General features: G+C 41.0%; 1 protein-coding gene across 1 annotated transcript in view; it reads left to right on the top strand.

The window, feature by feature from the left end:
* The first annotated feature begins 7,641 nt into the window (after positions 1-7,641).
* Positions 7,642-17,687, top strand: part of LOC137628703 (potassium channel subfamily T member 2-like) — an 82,500-nt gene continuing 72,454 nt past the window's right edge. Inside the window, exons 1-3 of the mRNA XM_068359854.1 lie at positions 7,642-7,665; positions 8,080-8,207; positions 10,550-10,666. Coding sequence (XP_068215955.1) covers positions 7,642-7,665; positions 8,080-8,207; positions 10,550-10,666 — 269 coding nt within the window. The remainder of the gene's footprint in view (positions 7,666-8,079; positions 8,208-10,549; positions 10,667-17,687) is intronic.

The following is a 17,687-nucleotide window of genomic DNA, read 5'->3' as shown; positions in this document are numbered from 1 at the left end:
TTTATTGTTAATGTGTGAGGCATTCCTCAAGGGCGGAGAGACCTTCTCTTTGGTCTCTTCTCCCTCGCCGGACAACCGTAGGATGGTAGCCTCCCCCACTCCGAGCGCAGTGGCCTGGCCTCTGTTCAGATGTTGACGTTGCTTACCCGTGTGAGTTAATCAGATAGAAGAACTTTCATTGACAGTGCCTCTCCGGGGTAACCTCTCCCATCCGCAGATTGGGTTTCTTTCCCTCCTAAGGCGAAGAATTTTTTATTCTCTCTTTGTTGTTTTCTTCAGCGCTTACAGCTGCCATCGAAGTGCGAAGTCAATTGCTGCTGCTGCGACTGGCGTCTTAGCTGTCTACAAGGTCCATCTCTCGCCTTCCATTCACCTATCCAATGGCCTCCTGCTGACGACAAGTCCTCTCACCACCTGCCGATCTCGTCGTCACCCAACGATCTCCAATCTCTCTGCCCACAGGCAACGCTTCAGTCTGCGTGTACAACGTTCACCTGCTGCGGATTCCGAGACTACGAACGATCGTTAACTCATGGCCAGCTCTCCATCTGCTCGCCGATCGCCAGGACAAGACCAATTATCTTCTTGTCCTTCCCGACAGAACGTCGTTCTCGACGAACAATGATTGCTACGGAGATCCAAGGTTACTCATAGTCTCAACGCTCTTCTTCTAGAAAATGTTCACGATCATGAGATCTAAGGTTATCACGATCTCGACGCTTTTTTTCTAGAAGACGTTCATGGTCACGAGATCTAAGGTTATCACGATCTCGACATTACTTCTTCTAGAAGATGATCACAGTCACGAGCTAAACACTCACAATCACGAGATAGATGATCACTCACGATCTTGACGCTCTTGTAGAAGACGTTCACACGCGCTAGAAGTTCATGATCACGAGGTTGACACTCAAGATTACAAAGTGGATGCTCTCAATCATGAGCTAGACACTCAAGATTACAAAGTGGATGCTATCGATTATGAGCTAGACACTGAAGATTACAAAGTGGATGCTCTCAATCATGAGCTAGACACTCAAGATTACAAAGTGGATGCTCTCAATCATGAGCTAGACACTCAAGATTACAAAGTGGATGCTCTCGATCATGAGCTAGATGCTAATGATTTTGAACAAACGCTCCTCTTTATGAGGCAGTGGCCTTACAGATGTCGGTTGCCTCCTGTCCACGGGAGAGTCTTCCTTCATCTGTTCGGTCTCCCCTTTGGGGTATTCCTCCGGCAGGAATTCAATTCGTCCATTCCCATCCTTTGTTCTAGTAATCCCTTGGGGGGGGGGGTGAACCCAGAAACAAACCTCTGCTTTGTTTCTCAAACAACACCTTATGTCAACCTTCAATTTGAGTAGAGCTTGTTGAAAGGAGGCTGAAGTTCGCTTCCAGTTGTGGGAACTTCCCCTTCCTAGGGAGAGTCTCTACACAACTGCTGTTCAGCAATCTTCCTTGTTGCGAATAGAATTACCTATGGTGGCAGATAATGTTGGTTGTTCCTTTGTTGATCTCCCCTTCGGGGAATTTCTTCAGTGGGAATTGGATTTGTTCTTTTCCACTCATCCGAGCAGACTACAAGCTAGACACTCTTTCTCACGAACTAAATGCTCACACTCATGAGCCCCATACTCACGATTACGAGATAGAGGCTTACGATCATGAGCGAGATACTCACGATCAAAAGCTAAATGCTCAAGATCAGGAGTGAGATGATCACAATCATGACCTAGACACTCACGATCATGATCATGAGCTAGATGTTCACAATCACGATCATGAGCTAGATGCTCACAATCACGTTCATGAGCTAGATGCTCACAATCACGAGCTAAACACTCACGATCACGAGCTAAACGCAGTCTTGTCTCATTAAGAGACTTGGCTAGCCCATCGGACTCGCCTCACTGGCAAGACTCGTCTTCCCTAATAGACACGTTCACAACATCGTAGAACCCATTAAAGACTTCCTTTACGACTAGGTGCTCCTTGGTGAGGATAGGGTAAAGTTTGTCTCTTCTTGAGAGCGCTATTCCAGTAATAGAACCTCAAAATTGCCATCGAGAGGAATCCCGTTCTTAGACTTAAGCAACTGAAGACCTTTGCTCGTTCCTTGAGCATCTCCTCTAGACCGAAAGGATTTACTTTCTCCCTCGTCTCCAATTGTTGCTCTTCATAGAGTTGGAGCCTGCTTAGTTGTAATTGGGTAATAAAGCCCCTCTACAGGACACGAGCTCCTTCCTTCGGTCTCGGGGTGCCCTCCCTCGAAGACCTAGGACACCTAGAAAGCAGATCTTCTCCTGATCCCCAGGACAGGACTCTCCTGATGTTGGCCCTCGACCAAGAGAATAAGGGTACTGTATGGGTCGTCCCCAACGTCTCTCACTCGCGACGAGAAACCAAGTAACATCCAACATTTTTTCAGACAGCTTGAACCTTGGGTTCAAGGCCTCCGTGCTGGAAACCCTTCCCATCGTGATTAATGGCTGTTACGCTAGTGATAAGCTTGAGGCCATACCTCAAGGAAGATGCATTAGCTCACCCCAAGAGTACAGCACGTTTCGCCAACCTTAGGAGAGTCAAAGAAGGCTCATCAGGATCTCATTTGTGACTGGGATTCACCAGTCATTGAGTCCTTCTCCTTCCCACGCCAGTGATTAATTTGAGGCCATACCTCAAGAAAAATACAATAGCTCACTCCAAAGGTTCAGCATGCTTCGCTAACCCTAGAAGGGTCAAAGGAGACCCATAAGGATCTCACTCACACAGGGTCATATACCAGTCATTGAATCACTCTCCTCATAAAGGTGACCCAGAACTCATAACGTTTTGGGGTGGAATCCACCCATAACGTTTAGAAGCAGCTACATACTTTGTGACGCAGGCCATGCCAATGGTAAGGTGAAAGCGTTTCTGACCTCCACCTCACCCTTTCAGTAAGATATGACCCACAGGAGTGTGCGGACATTCTCCATTAACCCTGTGGTGGCTACACAGTAAGTGGTTTATAACATCTCGAGCTCCTTGATGGACTAGTAGCAGATGGTGAGGCCAGATTTACTCAGGAATAAGCCTGGGATGGTTGACAAAGAATTACCGGCTCTTTCTTTCCTTCATCTTCTCCCTCTTTACGGGGTAACAGTTCCTATGGTACTCTGCAAAGCTGACTTCCACTGTCTGCAGATATAACCATTTCCCTGGTGTAACTTAGTATAAAATAATATGCTTGTCGCGCTCACATACCCCTTGGCGAGGTGGGATTGAGTAACGTCTCTAGTTACTTCTTAGATTTCTACATTTCTGAGAACATGTTCCATAGACTAGTCACACTGCTAGCATCACACATTCACCAGTATTGTTCAAGCCGCTAAACTTGCTTTGCACTCCTAGTTTAGCAAGGGGTCCGGGTTTCTCTCTGTTATGCGCTGAGCATGTACGGGAAAACCCCGGGTCAATGACCAGCTAGTTGGTCAGGACTTCCTCCCTCCTAAAAGTGAGTCATCACTATAAATAACGTAAGGTTTGTTAGTGAAGGAACAAATGACAAATTGGGAAATACAGTAATTTGTATTTTTCCTAACTAATACAAACCTGTAGTTATTTATATAAACTTTCCCGCGAACACCTGTTCCCCGATAAGTCCCCCCTGCAATAAAAAAGTGATCAGAAAACACAAGTGTGTGTTTGTGACAGGGGTGGCCAAGTACCCCGGCTCCCCCTCCTACCCCATACCATTAACTAGTGGTAGGGTAGTTCCACCTTGCTAAAAAGTTATATGGCTAGTTAAAGTTTTTGCCAAAAGAATATCCATATAAATAACTACAGGTTTGTATTAGAAAAATTATAAATTATTTCCAAATTTGTCATATTTGCAACCCATGGGAAATGGAGTTCACCTGGGAGGGGATAGTATATAGGAAAAAGCATTTAAAATTCAAATTTATGACAATTCTGAATCAGATGATATTGCAGTAAAGACTCTTTGAGATGTAAAAACCCCCGAGGAAACTAATATCCCTTGAGGAAAGTGATACATACGCTTGTGTATTGTTGTCTGTTTGAAGATATGACGTAGCCTTGTCACTTGTTCCTTCTTACGAATGAGAATGTCAGTGTTGTTTTGTGAAATTAGATATTGTGAACGACTAGTGCTCATAAGTCGAGATATTGTATGTATTGTTTAATCTCTTTGTTTTGTGTTTGATGACCAGCTACTTAGCTAATATGTTTTCTCTGTTATTTCAGAATAGTATCACTCCTGTAAGTTCTGCATGACGTTTGTGGTGTATTATGTTTTTGATTTTTTATTTTCTTTTCTTTCCATGGAGGTTACTATGAACCATGTTGCAAAGCATTTATTATTTTTCATCTCTTATCAAAGCAGCTCAGAATGCTATTTCATGACTGGCGCTATGGTTCGCAGTTCCCGCCGTTACACTTATCGACTTTTATCTCCCTTATCGGCTAGATTTATGCAACAAGGTGCCTTGAGAACTGCCAATTCTTTTATTTTATTATCATCAATGCTATTAAGTGTAGTCTTTTGATATGTTATTCAGCTTCATTATTGTATTTTTTCATTGTTTTTAAAAGAATTACTCTTACATTAGTTATAGTCTCATTATGTTTATTCTCCTAAATACCACTTTGATCCACATGCAGTTATATTTGATAACAATCAATCCTAGAACAACATTACTGTTATGAATATTATCAGAGATATTTAGTATTTTGATATTGAATTCACTATCTAGTTAATTATATATAGAAAAGCAGTTATCAACCCATTCAAGTGAAAAGATAAAGGCCCTGAATTTTGTTTACCCAGACTGCAGTTTTTAAGTCAAACCTTGAATATATCTGTTCTTTTCTCTTGTTTACTCCTGCTGCTTTTTATTCCTTTGCCAAATATAACGAATGATTATGTACTGAGAAGATGAGAAGTTACGCCTAATATTATCTTGGCGCAAGAATGATATGTTTGTTCCTCAAATCATCTTTTATTGGCTTGGATATTGTAATGGCCTACGTATTGTAATGATGTTTTATTATGCTGTTATTTTATTAATTTCAAGTCCATTGCTTATCTCTTCAGTACAATGCATTCTGAATCTTATTACGAAGGCCACTTCCTCCAAAAACGACTGTGGATGACAAGTGGACCTACTAATATTTTTTGTCTTTTGATTTTATCATACCACTATTGCAGGCACTTTTTTTTGAAGTCTTCTTTTATCTGGAATTTCCAATTGTTTTTGTGGATGTGCTTTTTGCTATGGTAAATGTGACAGTTAGTCTCAATTTTTACTGTCTCCATTTCTTCTTCCATATCTTAAACGCGACAATAATACGCCCGCGCCTCATGTGAAAACCAAAGATGTAAAGGAGAGCCTACAGTTCGCGTTCTCCGTGAATTGAAGATGATTTTGCTTTTCATTGTATCACGAGAGATACTCACCAAAGATTGCCACTTCACATATGTGACTCCAGAAAATGCACATTTGGGTGGGGGGGGAGGGGGGCAAAGAACACAAATGCTTTCAGGCTTCTGATTGTCTTTAGAATGATATCTTTCTCTTTTATACCTATTAGCCAATAATTTCATGTTTGAATAGTTGTGATCACATTGTTTGTCATTCTAACCAGCAGGGTGCAGCAGTGTGTAGCTCTAGTTGGTATTTCTTTGTTACGAACAGGTATTCCGTTTGTTGCTGAGCTCATTGCCCTCTGTTATTTGAATGTTATGGTGTGAAGAAGTTTTCCTCTTATTTTATGTACAATATTTATGTTTTGGTAAATAAATGCCGATGCAAGTTTGATTAATCTCATTAGCATAATGACTTTTATTAAATGCACTTTATCCATTGTTACGCAAAAGTAACTATGTACTGATCCTTGATAATTATTGGGGATTGTGCATAGTGATTTATTTAATTATTATATCATAGGGTTTTAATTTACTTCATTATTTTCAAGGAAAGCTTAATCTTAATTTTTAGCTACATTTTTACTGTATCAGAAAAGCTTGTCCTTTACCATGGGCCAGTGTTACTTTGCACTCAAATATCGGACATACTGTATAGCCTATAAGCATTACATTTTGTAAGATGCTACTAATAATATGGTGTTTCATTTCAAAAGATCTGCTGAGTAGACAAAAGCATATATACATTCTACATTCTGGCTTCCCTTAATGAAATAGCTCCACAAAAAAACTCAAATCACTACTCCATTCATTTTTTAATAGGTAAATCTCGGATTATTTACTATACTCTACTGTATACACATTCTACATTAAAATGCTTCTCTTAATGAGATGGCTCTATAGAAAAACAACTGAAGTCACTACCACATAAAATTTTAACTGCTGAATCACGGATGAATCCTCTGTACTTTAAAACTTCCACTATATTAATTACTCCATACATCTACACAGAGTACTCATCAGCAGCCAGTCAAACCACCACTTTGTCACTCACTTACTCTATTGCATTTCACGCCTTTCTATCTAACATTTTAATTTTTGTTTGTTTCTAAATTATATACTCATTTATCAACCGGTTGTCGTCCAGTCTCAAAATACTCTAAAACATCCTTTCACCGACACTAATCTTAATTCTGCTTTTGTGTAACTTCACTCTTCAGTCACTTACTATGCTGACAGTTTGTTCATTCAGCAGCTTCAACCTTTTTTTCTTTCCTTTATACCACACATCCACACTTTACTGTACTTCCATATAGGAAAATTATCTCTACAATCCCTTCATACATGATAGCGTTATTATTGTTTATTGTTATTATTATTAGAATATTATTATTTAAAGACCAGCTAATTGTAAAACAAATACAAAAGATCATTAACTTACAAAGCAAGCTTCTGTTAAATGGAAAACTTTTAAACTTACCGTAGAAAAAATTGTAAATGAATATAGTTAAAACAGTAAACAAGTTAATAAAAATAGTTGTTTAAGACAAAAAACTTGGACCTTGGTGTATGGCTCATTGTAGTAGTCACAGGCCATGTCGAGCAGTTTGGTAGTAGTAGTCATAATTATTTTAAGAGGAAATCTTTAAGCATCAGCCTACAGTGAAAGGAACGAATCTGGTGGTATTTAGCCAGTTGGTTATTGTTGTATGTCTTGAATTTGTATTGATAATTTGAGTAAATTAAGAATTTACGTATTAAAAACTAAGATCTTTAGCAGATTGGGTGAGCATTCATTGTTTTTGGAATGTAAGAGGTAATGGGGTAATATAACGTAAGAGTAACACAAACGTCGTACAATGCTCATTTCATGTACGGAACTTTTAATTCCTAGTGTTGGGTAAAGGAAATAATTCACTATGTTTTGATATGCCATTTGTGAATGAAAAATTCACCATCTGATATTTTTTGTATCTTAGGCTTTTCTTATTTAAAACGATGATTTCCACAGTGCACAAAACATTCAAGAATTACAGAGTATAATGACTACAGTTTTCATGAGTTTCTTCAAGTTATGTGTCTTAGCTATAAATCTGTTGTACTGGTAATATTGAGGTGGCCTGTTTCCAGATTCTATTCAGCAAGCTTGAAGATTTGGTGATGAGGCCAAGTAAGGCCTTTCATTGCTTTATTTTTCTTTCTCATTCCAAATGGCAGAGTTAGATGTTTATATGGTAATATTACGGGAGAGCCCTACCCAGCGCAATTACTGCTTGCCAGTACACAGGAGCTTGGTGTATTCCTTTTTTTGTGAGCGAAGCGAGCCCAAGGCTGAGCAAAAACCATTAGACTATCAAACTACTTTTGAAATCTAATGGTTTTTGCTCCGCCTTGGGCTTGCTTCACTCGCTAAGAAAGAAAAACATGAAGCTCCTATGTACAGTACTGGCAAGCGGTAATGGTGCTGGGCGAGACTCTACTGTAATGTTACTGTTTATATTTTTGTTTACATAAAAATTTATTTGCTCCTATTTACAGTATAGCTAACAGGAATATAACTCAAAACATTTTTTTTATAATTAAGATTAGTTTAAGGTTGAAGATTATATATGTGTTCTCTCTTCTGCAATAAAATTGTTTTCCCCCAGGTGTGTGAACACTGCACTTACCGAAGTGCCAAGGAATATAACTGGCAAAACAGAGCTGTCATTTTAGCGGCAGACTTTGCCAGCAATGGTATTTACAACTTTGTTATTCCTCTCAGAGCTCATTTTAGGTAAGTGTTCAAGTTTTCTGCCTGAGATTTTTTTTTATATACTGTACATCTATTTTTACATAATTTGTTTAGAAATAGTTTAATTTAGCTTAAAGCCCAATACTGTACAATACAAATCTGTACTGAAGTTCTTTGCTTCTCTTTTGTAAAACTTCAAATACACAGTTAAATGGAAAGAAAGATTTTTTTTTAACTCGGCTTATAGTCAAATACAGTACAGTACTGCAGTTCTTTGTTGTTCCTGTAAAACTTCAATACAGAGCTAAATGAAAAGAGAGATTGATCTTGATTTCAGTTTTTGTTCTGATTACAAAGAATTTACGATCTTTCATTTATTCTTAGTTTTAACTTTAAAAATACATTTATGATATCCCTATCCAAAGATGGGGTTGAACAAGAAAAGTCTCATAGTTTTTATAGCAATGTGTGTCATTCACATTTGGTGAAAATACTTTTATTCACCTTTCAATTAAATCAACCTTTGAATGTTGCAATTGAAACCCACCTTCTTCCTATGTGTAAAGTATGAATGTGAATGTAGTTTTGAGTGATGTTGAATAGACTGATTTTTTTATTCAATGATTAATGGAAGTTGATATTGATAAAACAATGGAGATAGGAATGTCCTTCTTTGCAAATTTTTACCCAACAGATTATCAATTATACTGTTTTTTGTCATCTTCCTACATAATCTAATTTGCATTTAGATAGTCTCGTATATATCTACATTAATGATAGACATATCAGTTAATCCCTGTCCTCTCTTAGACTTGGAAAAAATTCCCAAAATGGGAGGGAATTGTTTACAATTCAGTCACCTGAATACAGCAGTTTCTGTTATTTAGGAAGCTTTGGTAGGATTCATGATTGGGAACCCTTGTACCTACACTGTAACTAATAAGATGGGAAGAATTGTAAAACAATTATCAAGTGTTGTCCAACCAGATCATGCATCCAACATTCTTGATGTTTCTTTTAGCTCAGACACTTTGAACTCCAACTTTCAGCTTTCTTTTTCCCTTTGGTGTATCACTCGTGTGTCAGTTTATGTTATATTCAACCCTACCCCCGTACACATAAATATTGTACCAGCTAAGATACTTTTAAGTAAGTTTACCCTATGATTTTTCATTGGATATCCCTTCATTGATAGCATAAACCTTAGTGACGGGACACCTTATAACTGTGAGATTTTAACTTAGGCTTTTGGGGCATATGTCTCCATCAATGATAAAACTTCATTTCATATTTAACCTTTGATTTTATAGCGCTTTCTTATCATCCATCAAAAGAGTTGGAAAATCATCCATTCTATTCTCTTCATGTTTTTCTAAAACCTACCAAACATTTCTTTCTTTTGCGCTTCAAAGGACGAACTTCTCTCATTTAAAGACAAAATTTCTGATCATGACCTTATCACATACTAAAAAAAAAAAGAATTAAATTTTCATTAACTTTGTAACTTTAGCTTTCCTGTATTTCTTTTTTAGTGTTTTCTTAGTATATTCCATCTAGTTGTATGTGTATTATGCTATAATGGCTAGTGTTAGTACTTAGTGTGCCAATTCGTTAAATTGTATAGAAGTTTCAGAGCCCTTTTCAATCAATAGAGTGTTCTCTTCTATGGCAATTCATGTTTTTCTTAAACCCACCAAGTTTTCTCATTAAGAATAAAATGTTGTCATCTTGACCTCATCTCATACTAAAAAAAAAAAAAAAAGATTCTGGGGTTTTCTCAGTATAGTTTTCATGAACTTTGTAACTCAAGCTTTCAGGCATTTGTTTTTTAGTATTTTTTCAGTCTATTTCATCCAAATTGTATATGTACTATTCTTATAATGGCTAGTGTTACTAAGTATTAGTACTTATTGTGGCCATTCATTAAACTGCCATGTAGTTTCGAATCCCTTGTCGTTCTATAGAGTATTCAGAAATATAAACAGTAGCATGATCACTAATATCTTATGTCTTTAGGGTAAATTATTCCCATTTTTACTAAAAGAGGAACCTGCAAAGTCGAGAGTTGGTATTACGAAAATACAACAGTTTTGTGTACCTAAGTTCATTCTTTTTATTTTCTATTAACTTAAATGTTTATATTCTATAATGTTATCGTGATGAAAATTATTTTAGAATTCATGTCTCAGTAATTCACATAATTACGGAACATAGTTGATGTTTTATTAGTTGTACAAGAATTTTTAACACACGTCAATCTGGATTTCTCTTTCAGTTCTATAGCTATAAATAGTAGAGAACTAACTCATGATATTTTCTGTTTGTAAAGTAAAAGAGTCATTAAAAAAATTTTTGATGCCTTATAATTTTCTTCTCTCTGCCAGACAAAAGACGTCACTTAACCCCATCATTTTGTTGTTGGAGAGACGGCCGGATGTGGCTTTTCTAGATGCTATCTCGTGGTTTCCTCTTATTTACTGGATGTTAGGCTCCATTGACTGGTATGTATAAAGTTCAAGTTCATAGATTGCTGTATTTAACTGGTGTCTAACATGTTCATAAGTCTTTTTATAGTTTATATATGAAATATCTGTTGTAATGTTATTGTTTTTAGAATATTTTATTTTGATTTTTCATTACTTTTTATATCATTTATTTATTTCCTTATTTCCTTTCCGCACTGGGCTATTTTTCCCTGTTGGAGCCCTATGGCTTATAGCATCTTGGTTTTCCATCTAGGGTTGTAGGTTAGCTAGTAATAATAATAATAAAAAACTTGAAGCCCTAACTTTGGAACCAATTAGCAATTTTTTTTATTGTCGACACAAACCATATCTCATTGCTGAATATACAGTAATAGATAAATTTATATATATAATAGATATAGTTGTGTAGGTGCAGTTTAAATGACTCAGGCACTCAATTCTATCTGTTTCCTTATACCCTTACCTCATTGTGCTATTTTCCTGGTTGGAGCCCTTGAATTTATAGCAGCCTGCTTTCCCAACAAGGGTGGTAGCTTAGCTAGTAATAATAATAATGATACTGATAATAGTAATAATAAAGAGTATGCTCTTTCATTACTTCATTAACAATTTTGAGTCCAGGTCAATTATTTCTCAAATATACCCTGAAAATGAAGTACATTTTAAGTGTACTATCTTCTATCTAAGTAAGTAGCCAAAACTCAAGTTACTTGTGTACAATTACTTATTGGTTTTAGTTTTTATTATATATCAAGGATATTTTTTGTGCTTATATTGTGCATATAAATTTTGTTATTATTTGAGTTTCCATACTTGATAAAGCTATAAAACTTACTGTAATGCGTCTATCTCTTCTGTTAGTTGGTAAAGTTAGAACACTAAGTTATATTATATCCATGATCTTCCTCTGATGTTCATATTACTTCTCTTTGGAATCTTGATTATATCAGAGTTTACCCTTTAATCTTAAAAACCTCCCATTGTCTTTCCTTGCAATAGATATAGGTCTTTACTAAGGTAAGGATGCAAGCTAGCAGTTAATGGCAGTAACAATGGCTTGGCAAAACCATACTTCTTTAGTCTTCAGTCTCGGCAGAGCTTGTGCAACCATTTAGGATTTTATCGCTAAAATTTTTTAGATGTATTCTCATGGATTTGTTAGCCATTACTGCTTACAGTACAGTATATTATTCAATGGAATTGTTTCTGGGCGATCATGATCTGTATTTACGTTGTGTCGGGACAGTTTTGTTATTTAGAAAACAGTTGTAAGGAGTGGAAAGACTTCACTATTCTTGATATGGAAAAGAATGTTTCTCTGGTTGCTGACCGGACCAAGTTCAAAATTCAAGGTGTAAAAGGAGACTTGTTTTTAGTTCAGGGGGAAATCCAGAGAAGACTAGGCTAGTTGATTATAGCGGGAATGACAAGGATAATGGAATGTCAGCATTAAACTCCAATACAGCACTCAACAAGTCTAGTTTTGATAGTGATGAGTTTCAAAAACTCTCAACATTTTTAATCCATATTGTGAAATCTAAGAAGACATGTAAGTTTTCAGATAAAGAAAGTCATTCTGAACTAACTTGCCCTATTTTGAACCCTAACCTAACATTTCAAGTGTGTTCAGTGCTTCTAGTACTCCATTCAGTAAGGGTTGTGGTGGTGCTCAGTGCATTACAGATTTGAAGTCCTCTCATAGAACCTAAAGCTCTTTATGTACATTAGACTCGTCTGCTGTAAAAAATCTCACCTACCCGCAAACCAAGCCGCTCGTTTAGACAACTAGATTGCAAGCCAGATATCTGAGTTGATAGTCCGGATCCTGACATCACGCTGCTCGTTGACATAAGCATTCTTATTTCAAATGTGGATGGCGTGGCATATCATACGGTTCCTTGTTGAAGTTTCAGAAAAAAAAGTAGATCATTTGCATCATGTTTCAGCTGGCACTGTCCATTGTTTGCTCACTTGGGTCACTAGCTGATCACGTGATAACTCTTCAACGGTGTAAGTTTAGGCGTTAGTACCTCAACTGCTGAAATGGGTTAGACCCAAGTCTAATGAAAGATTTGAAGGTTAGTTTTCATAATATTGGAGGTCCAGCTTCATAACTCAATTTTCTTCAGAAATCTCTCTTTGGGAAGGGCTTTTGCAACTCCTCAATAGGGTACCACATCAGTATTTGCTAAACATTATCTTAAAGAAACCTGGTGTGGTTTAAGTAATTTTGTGTAAGTGATTTGAATGTTCCTGTTTTTTTTAATATGGTTTTAATTATACAGTGTAGAAGTTTATATAAATAGCTAATTAGGGGATAATATAACATTCAAGGAAACTATGTGAAATTTCATGTCTAAATTTGATTTTTCAATATTAATCTTAATCGATGATCATGTAGCTGTCAACTCCGTTGCCCGACAGAAATCTACGGTCGGGATACGCCAGCGATCGCTATCCAGGTGGGGGTGTACACAACAGCGCCATCTGTGAGTAGGTACTCAAGTACTTCTTGTCAACAAGAACTCAATTTTTCCTCTGTCGTGCCGCCGGCAAGACCTACTTGGATACGCTGTTGATTCTGGAGTTGTTGTTCACGATTTGGTGATGTATTCACTCTAGAGTTTAGCCTTCGCTATTCAGGAAGCTTTATCATTAGCTTAGCAAGCTTTAATTTGATTAATTGTTAATGAACTTTGCTAGATTTTGGAATTCCCCCTTGACTACTTCTACAATTCAAGATGTCTGACCAGTCTCAAGTCCCTAAGTACAGGCAGTGTAGCGTTAGGACTTGTGCTAGGCGTCTTCCGAAGGCCTCTATAGATCCTCACACCGTTTGTTCCAATTGTAGGGGTAAATCCTGTCAATTGGAAGATCGATGTGGGGAATGCGCTGGGCTTTCGGAATTCGATTTTAACGAATTCCTTAAAAATGCACGTAGGTTAGAGAAGGAGAGAATCAGGAGGAGTTCTTCTCGCTCTGTGGATTTTTCCTCTCCCCATGCCCCTCAACCTTTTCCTTCCCCTGTAGTGGTGACTCCCGAACCTGCTACTAGTGCTCAGCCATCCATGGCGGATATGATGCGTGCCATTCAGGCTCTCGGTGACAGAGTGGAGTCATTGGCTAATGACCGTAATCAGCTCTTGGCAGATGTCAAAGAGCTGAAAGCGAAAAGTGCAGTGGGAAGTGTTATCAGTGCTAGTGATGTGAAAAGTGTCAGTGTCAGTGTTGCGCATGAGGGTACATCTGTGCGTGCCAGTCGTCCTCCCAGTCCGGGACCTCTTGCAAGCTCCCAAGCCCAGGGGAGAAGCAATGTCGAAGGACCAAAGGGTTCGGCAGGCCTTGATCAGCGCACGGATGTATCCTCAGTGGTTGCGGACGTATCTGTCAAAGATCGTCCCATCCACAAACAGACGAATGAGCCCTTACATTCCTCGTCTGTGGAAGAAGTTTCCAGGAGGAAACGATGGACCAAGGTTTCACGACCGCTCAAACATAAGGTCCCTTCCGAGCGAGTCCAACGGCCCAGGTGTAGCCACTGGGTCAGTTCGGACTCGCTGCAGTCTTCCGATGACTGCACACCTCCCAAGAGAGGTAGAGTGGTTCCACAACAGGCTACTGCTCCGTCTGTTGCTGCTCCAACCACGGTAGACCCTAAGTGGTCCATGCTGCAGACTATGCAGTCTCAGCTTGCGGCATTCATGCAGGAGTATCATGCTGAGAAGGTTGACACTGCACCTGTTAACCTACAACCCGCCGAGGTTGTGCGCTCAGCAGATACTGCGGCTGCCTGCTCCCACACTCCACCTGTGAGAGCTCCACCACCGATGCGCAGTCCACCCTGCCAGACGCATGTTCTTGCTGCACCATCCGTTGACATGCGTGAGCTACCGCATCAGCAGTGGGAAGGTGCTGTAGAGCTGCTGGGTTCTGACTCTATGCGGCATGCTCCGCAACCCATGCGGCATGCTCCGCATACCATACAGCATGCTCCGCATACCATACAGCATGCTCCGCAACCCACCGCAACCCCTCCCACGCACCAGCACTCTGCTTTTGTTGTTGCCAGCTCGCAGACTGACCAGCAGCGGCTTGATGTTGGATCCGCAGCAGCTACGCATGCACCCGTACTGCCGGATTCAGCCGTTCAGCTTTCTGCTATGCCTTTGCCACTTCCTACTCAGCTTTCGGATGATGGAGTATCAGATGACGAAGCTGCACATTTGGATGAACCGCACTCCGACTTTGAAGGGCCCAAGTCTACGCCTCCCTCCTTAGACTTTCGTAAAGTCCTTGCCTTGTTCAGGGACTTGTATCCAGAGCAGTTTGTGTCTGCAACCCCTCGCTCTCCTCCCTCCGAGTTTGCTCTGGGCATGCAGTCTGCTGCTCCTGCCTTCACCAAGCTTGTTCTCGCACGCTCTTCCAAGAGAGCTTTGAGGGTTATGGGAGAGTGGTTGCAGTCCAAGAAGCAACTGGGAAAGACTGCTTTCATCTTTCCGCCTACCAAGCTTGCTTCTAAGTCGAGCGTCTGGTATGCCACGGGAGAGGAACCCGGCTTGGGAGTTCCTGCCTCTGCCCAGGGCGACTTCTCAAGTCTGGTTGACTCTCCCCGCAGGTTGGCTATGAGACGATCGAAGATCTGCTGGTCCTTTTCTGATATGGATCATCTGTTGAAGGGAGTCTTTCGTGCCTTCGAGATCTTCAACTTCCTCGATTGGTGTTTTGGGAGCTTTAAGCAGAAAGACTTCCCCTTCGGATGAGGACTCTGCCATGCTGATCATGTCTAGCATGGACAAAGCCATTCGGGATGGGTCTGGTGAGCTTGCGGCTTCGTACGTGTCGGGAGTGCTTAAGAAGAGAGAACATCTTTGCTCCTTCTTATCGGCTGGTATCACCCCTTGTCAGAAGTCAGAGTTGTTGTTTGCTCCTCTCTCCAAGTGTCTGTTTCCGGAGGAGCTGATCAAGGGGATGGCTGCCTCTCTTATCCAGAAGGATACCCATGATCTGATGGCATCTTCCGCACGTAAGGCTAAAACCTTACCTTCCGTGCCTAGACCCTTCCGCCCTGCAGCAGTAGACACACCTACAACTAGGTTCATCCCGCCCTTTCGTGGCAGAACCTCCAGCAGAGGAGGTACCCGTGCCGACAGTCACCGTGGCAAATCCAAGAAGGGTTCCAAGTCCGCAAAAGGCAAGTTCTGACTGCCTTCCTCTCCAGACAGCAGTGGGAGCCAGACTCAAGACCTTCTGGCAAGCTTGGGAGAGCAGAGGTGCAGACGCTCAGTCTGTGAAGTGGCTAAGGGAGGGATACAGAATTCCGTTCTGCCGCAGTCCCCCTCTAGCTACATCTCCCATCAACCTCTCTCCCAACTACAAGGAGAAGGACAAGAGGCTAGCGTTGCAACAAGAGGTGTCGCTCTTGCTACAAAAGGAAGCGGTAGTCATAGTCCGGGACCATCAATCCCCGGGCTTCTACAACCGTCTCTTCCTGGTAGCGAAGAAGACAGGAGGTTGGAGACCGGTGCTGGACGTCAGTGCTCTCAATGCTTTTGTCACCAAGCAGACGTTCAGGATGGAGACGACGAAGTCGGTCCTAGCAGCGGTCAGGCAGGAGGACTGGATGGTCTCGTTAGACCTGAAAGACGCGTACTTTCACGTCCCCATCCATCCAGACTCCCAACCTTTCCTAAGGTTCGTCTTTGGAAAGGTTGTGTACCAGTTCCAAGCCCTGTGCTTTGGCCTAAGCACGGCACCTCTTGTGTTTACCAGACTGATGAGGAATATTGCGAAATTCCTTCACTTGGCAGACATCAGAGCCTCCCTCTATTTGGACGACTGGCTTTTAAGAGCTCCAACAAGTCGTCGCTGTCTGGAAAATCTCAGATGGACTATGGATCTGACCAAGGAATTGGGCCTCCTGGTCAATATAGAGAAGTCCCAGCTCGTCCCATCCCAGACCATTGTCTATCTAGGTATGGAGATTCAGAGTCGAGCTTTTTGGGCTTTTCCGTCGGCCCCAAGGATCAATCAAGCCCTAGAATGCATCCAGAGCATGCTGAGAAGGAACCGATGTTCAGTCAGGCAGTGGATGAGTCTAACAGGGACACTTTCATCGCTGGCCCAGTTCATCGAGTTAGGGAGACTCCACCTCCGCCCCCTTCAGTATCATCTAGCTGCTCACTGGATAAAGGACATGACGCTAGAGGCGGTCTCAGTGCCTGTTTCCGAAGAGATGAGGTCTACTCTAACGTGGTGGAAGAACAGCATTCTTCTCAAGGAAGGTCTACCATTGGCTGTTCAGACCCCCGACCACCGTCTCTTCTCGGACGCATCGGACACGGGCTGGGGTGCGACACTGGACGGACAGGAATGCTCGGGCACATGGAATCAAGAGCAAAGGACACTTCACATCAATTGCAAGGAGTTGTTGGCGGTTCATCTGGCTTTGATAAACTTCAAGTCCCTCCAGCTAAACAAGGTGGTGGAGGTGAACTCCGACAACACCACAGCCTTGGCTTACATCTCCAAGCAGGGAGGGACTCATTCGAGGAAGTTGTTCGAGATCGCAAGGGACCTCCTCATTTGGTCAAAAGATCGAAAGCTTTCGCTGGTAACGAGGTTCATTCAGGGCGATATGAATGTCATGGCAGATCGCCTCAGCCGGAAGGGTCAGGTCATCCCCACAGAGTGGACCCTTCACAAGAATGTTTGCAGCAGACTATGGGCCCTGTGGGGTCAGCCCACCATAGATCTATTCGCTACCTCGATGACCAAGAGGCTCCCGATGTATTGTTCTCCGATTCCAGACCCAGCAGCAGTTCACGTGGATGCCTTTCTGCTGGATTGGTCCCATCTCGACCTGTATGCATTCCCGCCGTTCAAGATTGTCAACAGGGTACTTCAGAAGTTCGCCTCTCACAAAGGGACACGGCTGACGTTGGTTGCTCCCCTCTGGCCCGCGAGAGAATGGTTCACCGAGGTACTGCAATGGCTAGTCGACGTTCCCAGGACTCTTCCTCTAAGAGTGGACCTTCTG

Source organism: Palaemon carinicauda, chromosome 36 (genome assembly GCF_036898095.1).
Source record: "Palaemon carinicauda isolate YSFRI2023 chromosome 36, ASM3689809v2, whole genome shotgun sequence".
Lineage (NCBI taxonomy): Eukaryota > Metazoa > Arthropoda > Malacostraca > Decapoda > Palaemonidae > Palaemon > Palaemon carinicauda.
This window is presented reverse-complemented; position numbering and strand designations above follow the sequence as displayed.